At 46.7% G+C, this 19,427-nt stretch overlaps 1 protein-coding gene across 1 annotated transcript in view; it reads right to left on the reverse strand.

Annotated features, from left to right (window-relative positions):
• Window positions 1-1,306: 1,306 nt before the first annotated feature.
• CILP (cartilage intermediate layer protein) overlaps window positions 1,307-19,427 on the reverse strand; it is a 35,139-nt gene continuing 17,018 nt past the window's right edge. Inside the window, exons 4-9 of the mRNA XM_033919552.1 lie at window positions 15,482-15,751; window positions 12,929-13,102; window positions 10,565-10,879; window positions 9,069-9,177; window positions 6,182-6,339; window positions 1,307-4,264 (exon numbers count right to left, since the gene is read on the reverse strand). Of these exons, the coding sequence (XP_033775443.1) occupies window positions 1,914-4,264; window positions 6,182-6,339; window positions 9,069-9,177; window positions 10,565-10,879; window positions 12,929-13,102; window positions 15,482-15,751 (3,377 nt within the window). The 3' untranslated portion in view covers window positions 1,307-1,913. The remainder of the gene's footprint in view (window positions 4,265-6,181; window positions 6,340-9,068; window positions 9,178-10,564; window positions 10,880-12,928; window positions 13,103-15,481; window positions 15,752-19,427) is intronic.

A 19,427-nucleotide genomic window follows, 5' to 3' on the forward strand; every position in this document is an offset into this window, starting at 1 on the left:
GTTAAAGTAAAAACACCAAAAGTCACGGAGAGCGCCTCAAAAATCCCCCAAATGTCTTCTGATGTCTCAGAGCTTTTTTTTTTTTTTTTTTTTTAAATCATTGGAAAAGAGCTGGTAATTCAGAGCAAGTTATGCACTCGCCAGTGGATGGCCAATAATGAACTTGTTTATTATATATTCAAAAACTATGGATAAAAACATTGGGCCACTCAAATCTCTTGTGTGTCGCTCATACCTGTCCACTCAGTGGAAGCAACCGATGCTGTGTTATTTCATGTTGCGGGTCGGAGCACTTCACGTGATCACGTTTTGAGGTGTTTAGTGAATGTTTCATTTGAAAAGTTTAGGTGATTATTGCAAGCACTTAATGATATCACCAAGTTGATCATAAGGTTCCCTTAAGTAATTAGTTAATATATTAAAAACAATATGAAACATCAGAAAATTATAGAAACCGCACCACCACCACCACCACCAAAGAAGACACATCTGAGAATGCACAGACCATGTTTGACAACATACGCTGCTAGGCATGGATTCATACATCTATCCTTTATGGTTTACCTTTCCTTGAAATCTTTGCAGGTTTTGATGTCTTTTGAAGTATCAGCAAAAATTCTAAAAACCACTTAAGACCCTTCTATACATGTGAGACTGAGAACGCTCACGTCCCTTATGCTGGTCTTTGAAAGGTCTCACAACCTCCACATTCCCCCAGGAGCAGTACATCCCTACAGACATTTCCTATTCCGGAATAAACAAAAAAAAACCCAACAAAACAACTTTATCCCCTTAACCTCTTGTGTTTTTCCTTTCTTTTATTAATTTCTTTTTTTTCCCTTATAAATATTTAAACTCATCCCTTCCCTGAATATCCTTTTGTCCCAGTTTGTTTACAGTATCGGCCTTTTCTCTGTCTGTTCTTTTTTTTTTTTTTTTAATCTTGCACTCATTGTTTTTAACTTTGTTAACCGTCTTGATTTGACTACAATTGTTAAGAAATGGGGTACAGTACTCTCCCGTTCCAGGAACCCCCACAAATGTTGAAAAATCGCGAATACAGTTTTTAGCGGGGAAGACAGGAGAGGGCAGCAGGAGAGAGCAGCCAGAGCGCCGGCGAGTGAAGGAAATCACTCGCAGTATGCTCTGACCGCCTCTTCCTGCACTAAAGTCGGGCCTCACCAATTAGGAGCTGCGTGTCAAAACAGCTCCTGATTGGTGAGGCCCGACTTTAGTGCATGAAGATGCAGTCGGAGCATACTGCGAGTGATTTCCTTCACTCGCCGGCGCTCCGGCTGCTCTCTCCTGCCTCTCTGGCTGCCCTCTCCTGCCCGGTCATTTGCGGTCAGAAAATACCACGAATGACCGGGGGAACACTATATCAAATAAACAAACTGGAACTGTACATCTACTGGAACTCTACTTTTCATTATGCTTACAGAGTTAATTGGATTAGTCAACTCATACTGGATGAAAATGCAGCTTTGAGTACACCAAACCAATGCCTACATCTTAGAATATTTGGCTGAATTGTGAGACCTAGATTTAATTCCTGCTTCAGGTTTTCTGTTCCCTGAGTTGACTCTGGTGGCAACATGCACAGCCTCCTGGGTGAAGGGAAGGCAGGGTGTTAAAAGGTGATGTCCAGTGGCTGAATTTATGGCCCACGACTGCAGAGTTTTGCAATGATCCTTGGTGAATTCCACCCCCAGCCCCCCACCCCCAGCTGAGAACAGTCTGCAATGACTGGATTAAAGTAAATTTCAACTGAATATGCAACAGGAGAAAAGTTTCCAGGTAGTTGAAAATGAAGTCTTATGGTGCTAAATCTCAGTCCTTGTTCTGATTGAGCTGGAAGCCCAAAAGAAGGAGGAAACTGCCAGGCCAAAAAAGACTGGCTTCCCAGTGCGTCCTTACTGTTCCAATGGAGGCGGAGCTCTCCTGAAGCTCCTAGAAGAAGAGACTCTTCTTGCTGACCTGTCTCTTATGCTGGATCTCAGCTGTCTGCCACTCTCTGTTCCTTCTCTCAAGGGTGTACCTGATGAACGTTGCCCCAGCTGAAATATGCTTGTTTGGCGTGGCTCTTTCTCTACACAAGTAAAGGTAAGTGCTACCCCCACATCGTTCTTCATAACTCTGGAGGAGCCATCGGATGTGCCATCAAAACATCGGCCTAATGCTATTTCCTTGGCTGTTCTTGGGTCCTGATCCGTAACTGTGTAAATGCCGTAATTGTGCCCCAGAGGATCCAAGGGAGCCAACATTGTGTACTCACTTGTGTCATTGTTTACAGCCAGCGGAAGATGATTGACAAGGTACTCATGCAACATGCTGTTGACGTTCTCTCTACGGCAGCTTCCCTGTGGGATGATTTTAACCAGGGTCCTGTCAACCCGATCCTGGTCATAAAGCATTCCACTACACTTGAACTCCAAGCATGCCGTTGACAGGCTGGGCTGATCCATGTCACGAATACTGCGTACATCTCGTATGCCATACAGCTGGCCAGCTGTTTTTGGATGTGTGCCACCCATGTTGCGAGCCCTCACATTGACCTCTTGGGGTCCATTGATTTTCACTTTAATATAGCAAGCTCTGAACTCCATTGGTTTGGGCCACCATGCCAGATAGTCATCAGTCCAGCTCATGGGGTCATCCTCATTAAAGGGCACTGTGTTATAGTCATATCGGTCACCTTCGACTCTGTAAAATCTGAAGTGAGCTGCACTATATGGTGCTTCCTCACACTCTCTTAAGTTTTCAAATGCATAAATAGGACCATTGGTCTCCTCGGCTGCATTGGGAGTTGGCTTTGCCAAGTTGATCCTGAAAGCAGTTTTTTTTATTTTGGGATCATCATGATCTGTCCTCTTGTAGTCGAGCTTGTTCAGATAGGGCTGTGGAACTCCAATTCTGTTGGGATTAAATTTGGGAGCTGACTCTACTGCTTCAAGTTCTTCCCCTCCAAGGCTTGCCGTCACATATGCTGAATAGGCATCAGGCTTTTGACCATCACAAAAAGCTGGCAAGCATGCTCCATTGGTGCCAGTAATGACACTATCAAAACGACCCCAAGCCCTAGGATTGGAAGCAAAACCTGCCTCTGGTTCCATATTTATGAGATTCACCACAGCACCTTTGATTTGCTCACTTGGCTGGAAGTGTTCGCTCCGGTACGCCCTCACTTTGACGTAGCATCTTCTGCTTTCTGCCACGTCAAGATTAAAAAGCCTCCTCTCTCTTATTTCCATGTTACCAACCAGAAATATTCTTTCCTCTCTCTTGCCACGCCTGCCTTTGTCAGGCTTGAAATCACCTTCTTCTTCCCAAAGCCCTGTCTCTGGATTTAACGACCAGAGTTTCATGTTTTCCAGGTGCTCTGGCATCTTCACCTGCTCAGAATCTAGGTAGACCTTGACTTCTCCTGCATTCAGAGTTTCGGTAGCTCTTTCATCGGAGAAATCCACTGAGAACATGCCATAGGTGCGTAAAGGAAAAACATCACCTTCTTCATTAACAAAATTCAGGTCACTTTGAGCTGCCGTAGCTGTAGAAATGTTTCTTGCATCCAGGAATGTCACACTAGCTTTTACTTTTCCTATATAGAGTTCTCCGTTTTGCCTGTAAAAGCTATGAGGAGGGATTTCTAATTCTGCTATCGGGTTATTTCCTGCTGAATCACCCAAAGAAATCTCATTGGTTTCAGTGGAATCTATAATGATGGGGGCCGCCTTCCGCAGAAGCTTGATTTCATGAAACACTGCCCCTCCTTTTTTACTGAACGGAAGAACCTTTGTTGTGTTCACAAACTTCTGTAGACGATCCACAAAGGTCAGAACAAGTCTTTCCACGTGTGCTGGGATCTGGATGGTGAAGGTTCCTTTGTACCCAGTTATGCTCACACGTTTCCCTTCCATGTAGATGTGACCAAAACGCATGGGTTCACCATTATCTGCAGCAATAGCCCTCCCTCGCACTATGCTTTTGGTCTCAACACACCTTTGACAGCCACATTCTGTGGCCACTTTGGTGGGCAAGGTGTATCCATTGCAGGAGATCTCCTTGACCTCTGTCTTGGACACGCCACAACAGTAGGCCACGGTTTCCTTGCACTTGAGGGCTTTATCAGGCTTTCCCGCACACATTTTTCTCGGGCAATTACCCACTTCATAGTAGAATGAATTGGTCTCATTCTGGAAGCAATCCTGGGGCAGTCGGATCAGGTGGCTTTCAGGCCTGGGTTCACAGGAAGCTCTGCCAGGTGCTGTGGAAATAAAATGATTGAATACGTTAGATAGTAATAAAACATTTAGTATTTTAGTTTCACTATTCTGTCTCAGTTTTTGGCAAAGGCAGTAAATCAAGCTTTAGAATAAAGAAAGAAATACCGTATTTTATTTAGAATTTTTTTTTTTTCTGAAAGGTTTGCTGTTTGATACCATAACTAAAGCAGAAACTATGATGCTTGTTTTTTCTTGTTCTTTAATTCAGATGGAAAATGAAATCCAGAGGGGTGAAAGACTGCTGAATAGCCTCACTGTTGCAAGAGTGCAATTTCTAAGTGGGGAAACTCCTCCTTTTTAAAGAAATTAGAAATCTGTGTTTGTAACAACCACGGCTGACATTGTAGCTTCTGACTGAATTAAAGTCTTTACTATTTCCCCTTTTACGAAGCTGCATTAGGCTTTTTTATGGCCGGCCGTGGCAGTATTAGGAATTCCATGAGCGGCAGAGATAATACAGCTGTGGCCAGCGATAAAAAAGCCTAACGCGGCTTTGTAAATGAGGGTTTGTGTGTGTTAAATTTCCTCTTTATAAAGCCGATGCCTGACTGAAGCACATAGAAGACCTGGGTACTCTTGTAATACCACGATTTGATTTTTATCCATTAATAACTCTTCATCCAAACGAAATCCAACAGACTTTTCCAATTGAGCCTCTTTAGATTCATGCAGCCACCTCTTAGGTAACCCCCTCCCCCCCCTCCCCAAAATTGATTCCATTATATGGAAAGCTGTGTGTCAGACTATAAAAAAGAGGTGAGGTGGAAGATGGGGTGCAATTGTAGTGATCCCTTCTTAAAAGTGATATAGAAAAAGCAGCAATTACCCAGCTGAACAAGCGAAGAGTGTAACAGAAATGTTGACAGAGCCTAAAATAAGCTGTGATCAAAAATCTGGCCGTGACCCGCTTCGGTGGAGGGATCTGGGAGGTGCGGTGAGAGGAAGAGAGACTCCGGCCAGGAGGAGAGTCATCCGCGCCTGCTGACTTCATACAGGATGTGCCTCTCGCCGCATGACTCTCCTCCTCGCCAGTGTGTCATGGCACACCTGAAATCTCAGGAGGCACACCGGTGTGCCGTGGCACACAATGTGCGATACACTGCTATAGCTGGTTGTAAAGACGGTTTACTACTTAAGCGTGTAACTGCTAGTGCATTTTACACAGAACGTGGATATCAGAACTGAGACTGCACTGTGCTTCGTTCCGGTGGGCTTTGGGAAAAGGATCTGCTGACACCGAACCATGTCTATAGTAGCTGCAGGAGTGCGCGTGCATTTGACAGCACGTACAAGAGCATAAATATTTAGTATATCTGGCCCAAAGTTTCTCATCATAAATAGGCTTCAAAATGGGTTTTTTTACATAAGATATATGCAAACACAACTATTTTCTTCAGGATACCTTAATAAAATAACTTAGAACAACTTAGAACAGTTCATAGACCTCGGCGGTGTCGCTGCGTGAAAATCAAGTTTTAACTCACGCAGTCTATACACACCAAACTTGTCATCGGTCTAATTATCTTTAAAGTGCTTTATATTGCAATTTTTGTAATAAATATATTACATTTTAGAAGTATAAATACTCATCTTAGTTTTATTGCAAAAACGTGGCTTGGGGGGGCATATTCTGACATAGGACTGTGCTTCGCCACCAGGCTGTATCAAGGATACCCCTTTCAGTCTGCCGGAGCAATGTCTCCCGCGTTTCACAGTTCATGAACTAAGAAAAACGCGGGAGACATTGCTCCAGCAGACTGCGTGAGTTAAAACTTGATTTTCACGCAGCGACACCGCCGAGGTCTATGAGCTGTTCTAAATTGTGCAAAGTTTCTCAAGCAGACAGAATAAATGGATTTTTCCTGGTCATCCAATGGATGATGCAGTTGGCATGGTACCTATCACGGTGAGCCTGGCAGCCGTGGATTTGATGCTGCCCACTTCATTGCTGGCCTGGCAGTAATACTCCCCAGCCTGGTTCATCTGTAGCTGTGCTAGACCCAGTTTGCTGTTATATTTATGCATCTTTGGATCCAGCAGGGTTCCGTTATGGTACCTGTGACAAATGTTAGAATGAAATGGAAGCATGCTTGAGAAGTCTGGTTCACACGATACCTCTTGTGAGTATACAGAAAAAGGTGTAATGGAAACGCAAAGACATTGCTGGGCTGGGAACCAGATCACTAAAAAGCCTGTGGTAAAGGAGGAAAACACAAATTTGGATCTACTTTGACTCTCATTCAAGACATTAATGACTCTTTGGCTACATGGCTTATGGAAAGCAAGCTTTGGCTATCCCTGAGTTCAGTGGCATAGTAAGGGGGGGCCAGTCTGCCCCGGGTGCCATTTTGTTAACGGCCAGCACACCTCCTCCTCTCTTCCCTAACCCCCCACTCCTCTTCCTGCCGTATGCGTGTACCCCTTGCTTTCTTCGTACAAATAGGGAGAGGAGCGCCACTGCCCCAGGCAACGCTCACCCTTCCTCCATCACTGCCTGAGTGTATTGAAAAGATGAAACATTGGCTGTGGAGGCAAGAAAATATCTGGATATTCAGGGCCATCTATGTTCCCTCTAAGCAATCGCTCACAAAAATACTTGCAAATCTAGAAAATTGTTGGTCTTTAGAACTTGTCACTCACACGGAAAAACAATTTGCACACAACCAGCCGATCCTTAGAGGGAACATTGAGAGCTATTATCCAGAGAGTGGCCAGTGCTTAAAGTGCGCATTATATTTTGTTATTTGTGGTCTAATATTCTGCCAGATCCTCCTAAGTGAAGTTGGAGGCAGGTTACAAGAATAGTCAATGGAATCGGTAATAGTAACAATAAATCAGTCAATGTAAAACCCGCAGCAATCGGTGCAACATGAACGATACTGAATTAATTGTTACCATACAGGTCTAAGTATATATTGTGGGGATCAGGTTTGCTCTTCGCATGGATTTCTTGATGTGGTGAGTTGGTGTGTGGTTCAAATGTGGGTTGGGCTAGGCGCCTAGCCAGGATATTTGGAAGAACCATGTTTTAGGGAGTTTTGGAACAGAGAGTATGTGGAGGTAGTATTAGGGTTACCATATTTCCCCCCCCCCCCTGGGAAATCCCAAGACACATCATCCCGCTCCATTCCGCCTCCAGCCCCACCATCACAAAGCCTCCTCTCTGCTTCTGGACGAACTCCAGCCGCATCTGGAGGGCCTGCAGCATGCGCAGAGGTGCATGACATCATCTGCACATGCTCAGAGGCCCTCCAGATGTGGTCAGAGCTCGTTGGGGGCTTTCCAAAACCTGGACAAATGCCGGGTTTTGGAAAGTCTGTCCAGGAGCCTGGACAGTCCTCTAAAAAGAGGACATGTCCAGGTTTTCCCAAATGTCTGGTAACTTTAAGTAGTGTGGATCTCTACAGGTAGTATGTTCTCTGTTTTTGCAACTCGGTAGCTAAAGGAGTTGCTGTGTTGGAGAAGGACCGAGATTGTCTGGCAAAGTTACACACGAGAATGGAGTACATACCACACTGTTCACGGAAGAACGTGTTTATGAACAACTTGAAAAACTGAAGGTAGACAAAGCGATGGGACCGGACAGGATCCATCCCAGGAATCTGAGGGAGCTCAGAGAGGTTCTGGCGGGTGCTATTAAAGACTACTTTAACAAATCTCTGGAGATGGGAGTGGTTCCTGGGGATTGGAGAAGAGCGGATGTGGTCCCTATTCACAAAAGGGGTCACAGGGATGATGCGGGAAACCACAGGCCCCGGTAAGTCTAACTTCGGTTGTTTGAAAAATAATGGAAGTGTTGCTGAAAGAAAGGATAGTGTACTTCCTTGAATCTAATGGGTTACACAGGATCCGAGGCAACATAGCTTTACAAAAGGTAAATCGTGCCAAACGAACCTGATTTAATTTTTTGATTGGGTGACCAGAGAACTGGATCGAGGATATATGCTAGATGTAATTTACTTGGATTTCAGCAAAGTCTTTGACTCGGTTCCTCATAGAAGGCTCTTGAACAAACTTGAAGGGCTGAAGTTAGGTCCCAAAGTGTTGAACTGGATTAGAAACTGGTTGACGGAAAGACGCCAGAGGGTGGTGGTTAATGGAAGTCACTCGGAGGAAGGAAAGATGAGTAGTGGAGTCCCTCATGATTCTGTGCTGGGGCCGATCCTGTTCAATATGTTTGTGAGTGACATTGCTGAAGGGATAGAAGGAAAAGTGTGCCTTTTTGCAGATGATACCAAGATTTGTATCAGAGTAGACACCGAGGAGGGAGTGGAAAACATGAAAAAGGATCTACAAAAGTTAGAGGAATGGTCTAATATCTGGCAGTTAAAGTTCAATGCAAAGAAATGCAGAGTAATGCATTTGGGGATTAATAATCAGAAGGAGCCGTATATGCTGGGAGGTGAGAGGCTGATATGCACGGATGGGGAGAGGGACCTTGGGGTGATAGTGTCAGAAGATCTAAGGCAGACTGGATGGACCATTCGGGTCTTTATTTGCCGTCATTTACTATGTTATTTTGTTATGTGTAAGATGCTGCTTGCACCAGCGAACATTTCAAGAGGTATGTGGGGGGGAAGAGATGAGGAGAGGAGCTGGCGCCCCCTGCAAAGATGGCTCCCAATGCAGTCCACCCCTCTTACTACTCCACTGAGTCAGAGAGATGGATTAGGATAAGACTCTTCTTCTGAATCTCAGCTCCATGTTCTTCCCTCTACAGGACACGTTCTCCCTTCGCATTTCTGCTGGGATGGGGGTCATTCTGCCACTGGCAGTTTCTCTTACCAGAGATATTTGGTGGGTGCAGGCTCCCCGACAGCATTACAGCAGAAGGTGACACTTTGTCCAGCGTACCTGGCTTTATTTTCTGGATTCTCTACAATGGATGGCTTTGCTATGGAAGAAATAGAAAGTTCATCTTTCCTCGTTTCCAATCTTATAGTAAACCTGAGCTAAGACAAATGGAATTTGGTGCAGAGTGTACCTTAAGCCTTCCATTGGGCCAAACCTCTCAGTCCAGCCACATGCAAAGATTCCCAAATTCTTCTCTGCCCCATGTCATGGCTCACCAAACCTCCTCTTTTACCAAAACAGATTTTAAGACTATGCGAGACTTTAAGGGTTTTACCAGTGGCCTAGCAAGGGTGGGAGGCGCCTGGAGCAGTGGTGCCCGCCCATGCTCTTTCCACACCACCCCCAGTGCCCTCTTCTCTGCCCTCCTGCTCCTTCCGCACCCCATGTCACACTCGCATCATCCCTTCTCATATTTTCACCAGCCCGAGCAGCTTCTCCGCCTGCTGCTCACGCTAGTTTTCCCTCTGATGTCACTTCCTGGCTCCGCAACCTGGAAGTGTTTTCAGAGGGAACCAGGTCTTTGTGAGTAACAGGCTAGAGTAGTTGCTCACGCTGGCAAAGATTTTTTAAAGGTACAGATACGGGGAAGGGAGGGCATGAGCATGGGGAGGTCGGAGAGGTGCCGACACCCCCACTGAGATGGTGCCCCCCCCCTTATTATGTCACTGGTTTCACCATTTGATTACCCTGTAATTCAGTGGTATTCAATGCTCATCTTTCTGGGTTTTGTTTCTGCTCCTATCTGCCTCTAACCAAGCTCATGACAGAAAGGGGGAAGAGCCCATTTCCCGAAGGAAAATCCAGACCCATGGTCACCCCCACAGGCCCGCCCAATTCTGCCCCATTCCACCCCCAGCCCTGCCCCAGATGGCATCCGCACATTTGCAGATGCCCCTTCCTGATGTCATTTTGAGGGAAGCTTTTCAAAACCCGAACAAAGTGCCAGGTTTTGAAAAGCCGTCCAGACCCCAGACGTCCTCGAAAAGGAGGCCGTGTCCAGGGAAACCCTACCCATGGACAAGACATTTCTCAACAGACATAGATAATGCAATTGGAAATGCTCACAAATGAAAAGCTTGAAGGAGAGCTGATGGGGATGGATGTCATTGACCTACAGTGGTCAAAGATGTCACGTCCCTGCAAGGGAAGATGTTTAGAGCTTCAGAAAATCCGGACCCGCCCCCGGGCCCGCCCCTCGCTACCTGCTCTTGTCGGGCTGGGAGGAAGTCCACGCATGCACGGACTTCCTCCCTGCCCGATGCGATTTGGACCCCTGGACATGTTCTCAAACAGAGGACAAGTCCAGACCCAAAGTGACCCCGACTTCAAAATTAGTGAAGACCACTGCTGCGGTATCAATTTACAAGCTAGTTTTTGATAACGTCCCTTTGGCATCTCATAAATCTTCAGTTTATCTGTTTACTTACCTGCTCTTTGGAAGGACACGCTGATGGAAGAGACTTTAGTGCTGTTTTTGGGCACAGTGACCGTAAGTGTCGAGTACTTTTCTTTTGTGATCTGAAGTCTGGTGTTGCCATCGGGACAAAGCCCTGGAACAGTGAATCTTCCAGCATCGTCTGACGTGGTTAAAAGCTTCGGTTTCTTGACCTGCTGGTAGATGGAGGCTCTGGCAGCGGGTGCACCATCCATCAGGCGGATCACTCCATGCAGGACATGCCCCTCACACACACAGGCTTCACAGGCAGCATCGGCTCGACCCATGGGGCAGGACAACTCACAGGCTGCAAAGCCAATAAAAATGTGCCATCTCTTTCATGCACTATTTGATCCATTTCCTGGCTCAAAATTCTGTGGTTTAATCGGCACAATAATTGGCTGTGCCAATTAAAAACCAATTAAATCACAATTTACAAAAAAACCTCCCAAAGAGCTGCTGTTATCCCAGCTACGGAGGCATCTGATGACGCCTAACGCCTCTGTAGGCACGATTTTCGTGAAAGGTAGGCACCTGAAATGTAGGCCGTTAAAACCCTGGCCTAGATTTATGGCACCTACCTTTCACGATTCTGCAAACGGCACTGTTGTGTGATTAACTCTCGATCGGCGGCCATTTTTAAGGTGTCCACTGATAACGGCGCCGTTTACAGAATCTGGTCCATAGTCACAGGTTCAGAACTCGTGACTTCGGTTATTCACGGTTTTCGTCTGGGTGACCTACTCCCGCCTCCCGGACCTATTCACTTACGTGCTTTCTAAAACCTGGTGGTCTAGTGGTGAAGCGATCTTCCTACACTCCTGCGCTGCGCAGAACTGGGGCCAAAAATGACTGCGGTGAGTTCCCGTGGTCTCGCGAGAACTCACGGCAGCCATTTTTGTTTCCAGCTCTACACGGGGCAGGAGCGTAGGAAGCTCGCTCCTACCCCGCTTCACCACTATATCACCAGGCTTTAAAAAGTAAGTACAGTGGACAGGTCCAGGAGTTGGGAGGGAGGCGGGGGTGGATCAGAGTCGGCCCTAAAGTTATTCGCGGGCCAGCTCTGCCCCTAACCCCCATGAATATGCAGGGAGAGGTGTTCTCATATATTCTCTCCCAAACTAAGGCCAGCTGCCATGGACAAATACAGGGCAATTCTTTTTTGGTACTAATTAGACAGCTATTTGACTTTCTGAGAACAAAAAAGGCTTTTGTGTATTAACCCTTTAATTGGCAGATGGTAAAAACGGCTGCTTTACGTAACTTGATGTTGAACGAGAGCAACAGGACCAAGATGCAAATTGCCCATAAGAGCTATAGAAGGCGCAGGTTGCTTCTGAGCAAGAAGGCCAAATAAAGGGTTAAGACAACAAAGAGCTGTTAAACACTTATTAGATTGGAACTGTCATCCTTGCGCTGTTGGCTTCCCGTTTAGATTAGGGAAAGAGTATTTAGCCTGATCTATCTGTTTCCGCTCTCAAAAGACTACTACAATGCTCTTATTGGGAAGCCCCTGTTGATGTGGCCATGTTGGTTCATAGACAACGGCGCCAAAGACAAAGGCGCGCCTGGACAATTGAGCGCAGCGCGGAGGCGCGCGCCGCTCTAAATTACTGTTTTTAGGGCTCCGACGGGGGTGTGTGGGGGGGAACCCCCCCTCTTTATTTAATAGAGATCGCGCCGGCGTTGTGGGGGGTTTGGGGGGTTGGAACCCTCCACATTTTACTGTAAACTTAACTTTTTCCATAAAAACAGGGAAAAAGTGAAGTTTTCAGTAAAATGTGGGGGGTTACAACCCCCCAAACCCCCCACAACGCCCCCACAACGCGGCGCGATGTCTATTAAGTTAAGTGGGGGGTGTTCCCCCCCACGTCCTCCCGTCGGAGCCCTAAAACAGTAATTTAGAGCGGCGCGCGCCTCCGTGCTGCGCTCAATTGTCTGGGCGCGCCTTTCTCCCGGCGCGCTTTTGACCTGACAACGACCATGTTTTGCCACTGTACATTCACTTTCACTGGTTTCCTATTCCTTATCATATTAAGGGGTCTTTTACTAAGGCGTGTCAGCCGATTTAGTGTGCGCAAAATGCTAACGTGTCCATAGAATATAAGGGACGCCTTAGTAAAAGACCCCCTAAATATAAGTTTCTAGTACCTAATACATAGGGCATTTTGTTGCTAATACGCCACCTTATCTAGGATCATTAACTGTTTTTTATGTTCCTTATAAGAACATAAGCCTCGCCATACTGGGATAGACCGAAGATCAATCAAGCCCAATATCCTGTCTCCGACCGTGACCAATCCGGGTCCCAAGTACTGGGCAAGATCGTATCTGAGAGGAGGCGTAACGTCAGTACCAGTACAAGCGTTTCCTAGGCAGCGTCTTCCTTCCTGGGCACGGCCACTGCAGTGCGCCTGCCGCTGACTTTCAGCAAGGCAGCTGCGACTCCGAGTCTGCACCCCTCTTTCTCCACATTTCACTGGGCACTCACTCCAGGTGGACCACGAAGACCAAACCTCCTCTGCATCACCTGCCAATGAATCGTGGAACAGAGAATTCTGTCATCTCTATTCTAGGAAGACCATCCGTTCTTCACACACATGCTGAAACAGTGCACACTGCTATCCATCAGGGTTACTTCCTGAATTTAAGCTCTCTAAGGACCTTAGGGCCCAAATATTCAAAAGGTTTAACCAGGCAGGAGAGACTCGATCCCAATTAAATCCCACTGAGCATCTGCCGATATTCAAAGGCATTTAACCAAGCAATGCCGCTGAATTAAGATTACCAGATGTCCGGGAAAACAGAGACATGTCCTCTTTTTAGAAGACTGTCCGGGCTTCCGGACAGACTTTCCAAAGCTTTCTAGAGAGCCTCTGAACATGTGTGGATGATGTCACACACATCCGCGCCTGCTCCAGGCCCTCCAGACATGGCCGGAGCTGGAGGCAGTGTGGGGCAGGGCTAGAGGCGGTACAGGGCAGGGTTATGTGTCAAGGGTTTTCTTTTTCAAAATATACCGACTCTGACCACCACAATACTGTCCGTTCACAGGCTGATTCTATAAACCGCCAGAGCCTCGAAAAATAGCGCTAGCGTGGTGTCAATTACAGAATTGCAGCTAAGGGTCTACATTTCAGGCACCTAGGTTTTTGGGGAATCGTGCTTAGCGGGACCTAAGTCATGCGCTGCTTATAGAAACGCCCACATAGGCATTTGGCATGCCATAGGCACCTGTCTTTTATATAATCAGATAGGTGTCTATTGCCCAATTACTCAAGTCAGGCACCCTTAGTGTCATGGCAGAACTTGGGAGGAGCCAGTACTTAATTGGTTAGTGGGGATACTCAGTCCTAATTTTATCTGCCAAGCTAACCATATGCCGGCATGTGATTAGTGTCTGGGTATTCAATGCCAGTTCCAGAATATGGCCCAATATTGAATATCAGGCCTCTGACAGCTTAAAAACTAGTAACTGCCATATTGACCCCTCTATTTTCAAAGGGTCAATATTCAGCCCATGGCTCTCAGTTTTCAAATTATTCAAGCTCTATCACTGACTTCTGAAAAGCAATTTTACATCAGAATTTCCATACCGAGTCAGACCAATGGTCCATCTAGTCCAGCGTCCTGTTTCCAACAGTGGTCAATCCAGGCCACAAGTACCTGGCAGAAACCCAAATAGTAGCAACATTCCATGCTACCAATCGAGGGCAGGCGGTGGCATCCCCCATATCTGTCTCAAAAGCAGACTATGGACTTTTCCTCCAAACTCACTAATTACTGACATTCTCTGGTAGCGAGTTCCAGAGTTTAATTATTCACTGAGTGAAAAAATATTTCCTCCACGCCAAGGGGGGGGGGGAGGGATGGCGGGTTAGATGATGGGTCTGTTTCTTGGGGAGGGGGGTGGGGGTCTGTCCAGAGTCATTAGTAGGGTATTGAGTTTCTGGTGATAGGGGTGTATACTCTTTGTGCTGGTGGGGGGGGGTGATTTGGGGGTTTCTTGTGGTTATTGTTCATCATTATAAACTGCAGAGTGTGTTAATATTAGCATGTTCATTCTTTGTTGGTGTTCAATTTGGGGACGATATGGTCCCTTGTATTTTGCAAAATCTAATAAACAATTATAAAGAAACAAACCAAAAAAAATTTCCTCCGATTTGTTTTAAAAGTATTTCCATGTGGCTTCATTGAGCGCCCCTAGTCTTACTACCTTTTGAAAGAAAACCCAATCAATTCACTCTTACCTGCTCTGCACCACTCAGGATTTTGTAGACTTCAATTCTATCTCCCCTCAGCCGTCTCTTTTTCAAGCTGAATTGCCCTAACCGCTTCCATCCCCTTTATCATCATGAATCTTTTCTAATTCTGCTATATCTTTTTTGAGGTATGGCTACTCAAGGTGAGGTCTCACCGTGGAGTGATACAGAGGCTTTCCAATATTAATTCCTGGCATCTTGTTTGCGGTTTTGGCTGCCAGGTCTGTGTGTGCTCACTGTGTGCATTACAAACCTCTCATCAGATCTGGGGGACAAATATTTAAAAGCACTTTTATGGTCACCGTTGACACCAATTGCATGAGTTCTTTTCCTGTCCCTGCCCCATTCCTGCAAGCTCTGTCCTCATCTGCACAAGCCTCAAACACTTTGAAATCATAAGCGTTTGAGGCTTGTGCAGTTAAGGCTGAGCTTACAGGAATGGGGCAGGGACAGGGACAAATTAGTCCCCATGTCATTCTCTACTTTTTACCTCTTCATGGGCCTAGCGTGGGAACTGTTTCAGTTCTGAGAGCGCAGGGACATGTAAGTCGGCCTCCCATTTAGGACTGAAGGAGCTTGCTCAGGGGTGAGATCTCTGGGACCAGTGAGATTGTCTTAGGGTCTTCTGCTTAGCATTTGGTCCTTACCTTTGGGGCACAAGAAGCGTACGGAATAGTTTGAGCAGTTCTTCCCTGAGGGTTGCTGTTTGTTGATGCACCAGAATCCTTTCTCCAGACTGAAGTGGACCACCTCGCCAGTGCTGTCCGCAGGAATCCAGTCGGTCGTCCTCGCTTCCATCCGGGTCGGCCTCTGGCACACTCGATCCCGATAGTAAAACCTGATAGCATCCAAGCGCTCATAGTCCCCATTGCCTCCAGGATGGTCGATATTAAACCATGTTGTCCATTCCGCAGAGTCTGCTCAAAAGAAAGAACAGTGCTCAGTTCCATCAGGAATATTAAAGTGCATCATTGAGCCAGTGGCATAGTAACGGTGGGGGGAGGGGGATGTCCGCCCCATGCACCATGTTGGTGAGGGCACCGGCATCTCTCCTCCTCTCTGCCCCTGCTGGTACAACGACAAATGCACCCCAACAAGTGCATGCACGACAAGGATATCTGGAAGGCCCTGATTTGCTCAGACTCCTCAGGCCCCGAGCCTTGGGAGGGGCTTCAGGTGCCTCAGGCCCCTCCCAAAGGAAGGGGCCTGAGGAGTCTGAGCAAATCAGGGCCTTCCTGATATCCACTAAAAGGGTTCCCATAATCATGATGTAAACCTAACCCTAACACTAGATAGCAAGTGAATCTTTAAAGTGTAGTGGGGGGGGTCCCCCATCCCCCTCAAAAACCAAAATAGTATCCTGTCGGGGTGCAATTGTTGGGTTACCTCCCATTCATGCACGCAAATGTCGGGCACAATTGTCCTACGTGCATTTGATGGGTCACCGCCCCCGCCTCTTCCCATTCCTGCCCACACCATGCACTTGCCCCCTTCCCTTGCCCCGTACCTCTAGTTGTTTGCTGCAAGCAACAAATTCAACGTGCTCCTCGCGACCGCGCCATCTCTCCCACTGATGTCACTTCTGGGTGCTGCGCATAAGTGTCATCAGAGGGAGTCAATGGGGTCACGAGGAGCACGTTGAAGTTCTTGTTGCTCGCAGCTAGAGGTAAGGGGGAAAGGCAGGGGGGGATTGGGGTAGGAACGGGGATGGAGAGGGGCCTCTCACCCTCAGAGCTCTCTACCATGTTCAAAATGCTACAAAGCACAAGGCTTGCTTTCCTGACCCTGAGAGGACTTTGATCCTTAAAACTGTTAAGAGAGTAAAACTGTGGATCATTTTCTTTTTCATTCTTAAAAATTTGGAACAACCTTGGAGTGTCTCATTTACCCACTTTTGGTAATTTACTAATGACTCTTCTTCTTCTTCTTCAAATAATCGATCATAAAAGATCCAGTTTCTACCCTAATCTCTTGTATATTTCATTAATATTTTGTCAACCGAGTCGAGCCCTCTTGTTGGGATGAATCGGAATATAAAGACAAAGATTAGATTCTATAAACAGCGCCTACATCAGAAACTGCTGCAAAAATAGCACCAGTTGCATGCATGATGTAGTGAGGGAGGTGTGTTCCCCCCGCCCCATGCGCCCTCCTCACCGCACACCCTCTCTGTCGTCTCCCTTCTCAGCCCCATACCTCTTTATATCTTCACCAGGGCGAGCACCTTCTCCGGCCTGCTCGCAACCCAGAAGTGATTTCAGAGGGAGCCAGGCCGGCGCAAACAACACGCTAGAGTAGTTGCACTGGCAAAGATTTTAAAGAGGTAAGGGGATGGGGAAGGGAGGGCATGAGCATGGCGTGGGGGGTGGAGAGGTGCTGGCACCCCCACATCCCTTACTATGCCACTGGCTGCATGCCAAGCCCGCTTAGGTGCCATTTAAGAATTCACAGCTAATGGTGCCGTCTGTAAAATCCAGACCCTCTGATCCCGCCCCAGCCCTGCCCCCTGCTTTCTTATTCTCATCTGGCAGAACATCCTGCCCGAAGGAATGCTTTTCAAAAGCTGGACAAAGTGCCGGGTTTTGAAAAGCCATCCGGGGAAATCCGAACATCTGGTAACCCTATGCCTACCACATAGGCATCTGCCAATCTTCCTTTGAGAAATGCGCCATTTCCGCCCCTAACCATGCCCACTTTGACCTTAGGTGCCGTTAGACGGCTTCACGTAGATGTGATTATGACACGTACTCTACTAGATTCCTTCTTTTTTTAACGGCACAATCAATTACTGTGCCAATTAAAGCAATTAAATTAGGCAGTGGTAGAGCGTCGACTGCCACCTAACACAGGGTTACCAGCCGTCCGGATTTCCTCCTTTTGAGGCCATGTCCAGGGGGTCTGCACTTTGTCCAGGTTTCGGAAAGCTTGCTGGCATATTTGTGTCGGGAAGGGACATCCGCGTATGTGCGGACGCAATGCGGTGACGTTATTGCATCGTGCCCATGCATGCACAGATGCCATCTGGGGGGCGGAACTGGGTTGTACTGGGGGCATGGCCATAGGTCCGGATTTTCCCCGAAGGAAAACCTGGTAGCCTTAACCTAACGTATGGCGTCGTTTACAGAATAAGACCCTGAGGTGTCAAAGTCCCTCCTCCAGGGCCGCAATCCAGTCGGGTTTTCAGGATTTCCCCAATGAATATGCATGAGATCGATTAGCATACAACGAAAGCAGTGCATGCAAATAGATCTGATGCATATTCATTGGATTGTGGCCCTCGAGGAGGGACTTTGACACCCCTGGTCTATCTAATGAGCCTGGGGCAGTGGAGGATTGACCTGCCCAGGGTGCTGAGGCTGTAGCTCTACCAGGGGTCTCAAAGTCCCTCCTCGAGGGCCGCAATCCAGTCGGGTTTTCAGGATTTCCCCAATGAATAAGCATTGAAAGCAGTGCATGCACATAGATCTCATGAATATTCATTCGGGAAATCCTGAAAACCCGACTGGATTGCGGCCCTCGAGGAGGGACTTTGATACCCCTGCAAGTTTAAACCAACTCTGTACTTTGTGATGTGACCCGGAGTGGAGGTTGCTGGGCTACGTGGCCTTGCTCTAATTTAACACGGCTTAACATTTTGAGAGTTTATTATATACTCGGTGCAAGCAATCCGAGTGTGGCATTATATAGCCTAGGAAATAATAATGAAAGCATAAAATATAAAATCAGTTCCAAAACTCACATATCAGCCAAGCATAAAACATGAACAGTTCTAAAATCCACAGATCAAACAAACATCAAAAAACAAAGCAGTTCCAAAACTCACATACGACCCAGTCAAAAATAAAATTCAAAGCAGGCCCAAAAACTGCTTCTCAGCCAAACATACATAACAGTTTCAAAACTCCCTTGTCAGTCAAACGCAGACCAAACCCCATAATCTACTGAGTTCAAACCCGTCTGCTGGCAGCTGATCGCAAGGTCTCTGCAAAATGAACAGGTTTCACTGAGGGTTATCCTAAACTTCATTTCTGGAGAACATGTGATCACTTACAGTAATCCTACTAAAGTTGGCTCCATTACAAGTCAGGCAGAGATTTCCGGTCAGACGGCTGGTTTCCAAGTGTGCGTGAACTGAGTCAACAGAAAGGACCCTGTCTGCCATCTAAGGTACGTTTGGGTTCTTCGGAAAAGAACTGAAGGCATCTGTCTTTGCACAAGGTCTTCCGCATTAGGGCTTTTGGTTATCTATATGGATTTATGAATGTTTGGGGTGATTATTTCCTTTCTATGAAGTCAAATGCTGTTTTAATTTCACTGTTTTGTGGAGGGCGTAACAGTGTCTATTTGACATGTACCAAGAAAGAGATGGCTAGGCTTAGACTGATTCAAAATCCGGGGGTCAAATTAATTTATGGTCTAAAGAAATATGATCACGTGACTCCTTTCTAGCGTGAGTTGCATTGGCTTCCAGTGGAGGCGCGTGTTTTGTTTAAGCTGGGTTGTCTTTGTTACAAAGCTGTGTATGGTATTGCTCCAAACTATATGACCGATAGATTTCTCATAGCATTCCACAAACATAGGAGAGAATCACAT

Source organism: Geotrypetes seraphini, chromosome 14 (genome assembly GCF_902459505.1).
Source record: "Geotrypetes seraphini chromosome 14, aGeoSer1.1, whole genome shotgun sequence".
Taxonomy (NCBI): Eukaryota; Metazoa; Chordata; class Amphibia; order Gymnophiona; family Dermophiidae; genus Geotrypetes; species Geotrypetes seraphini.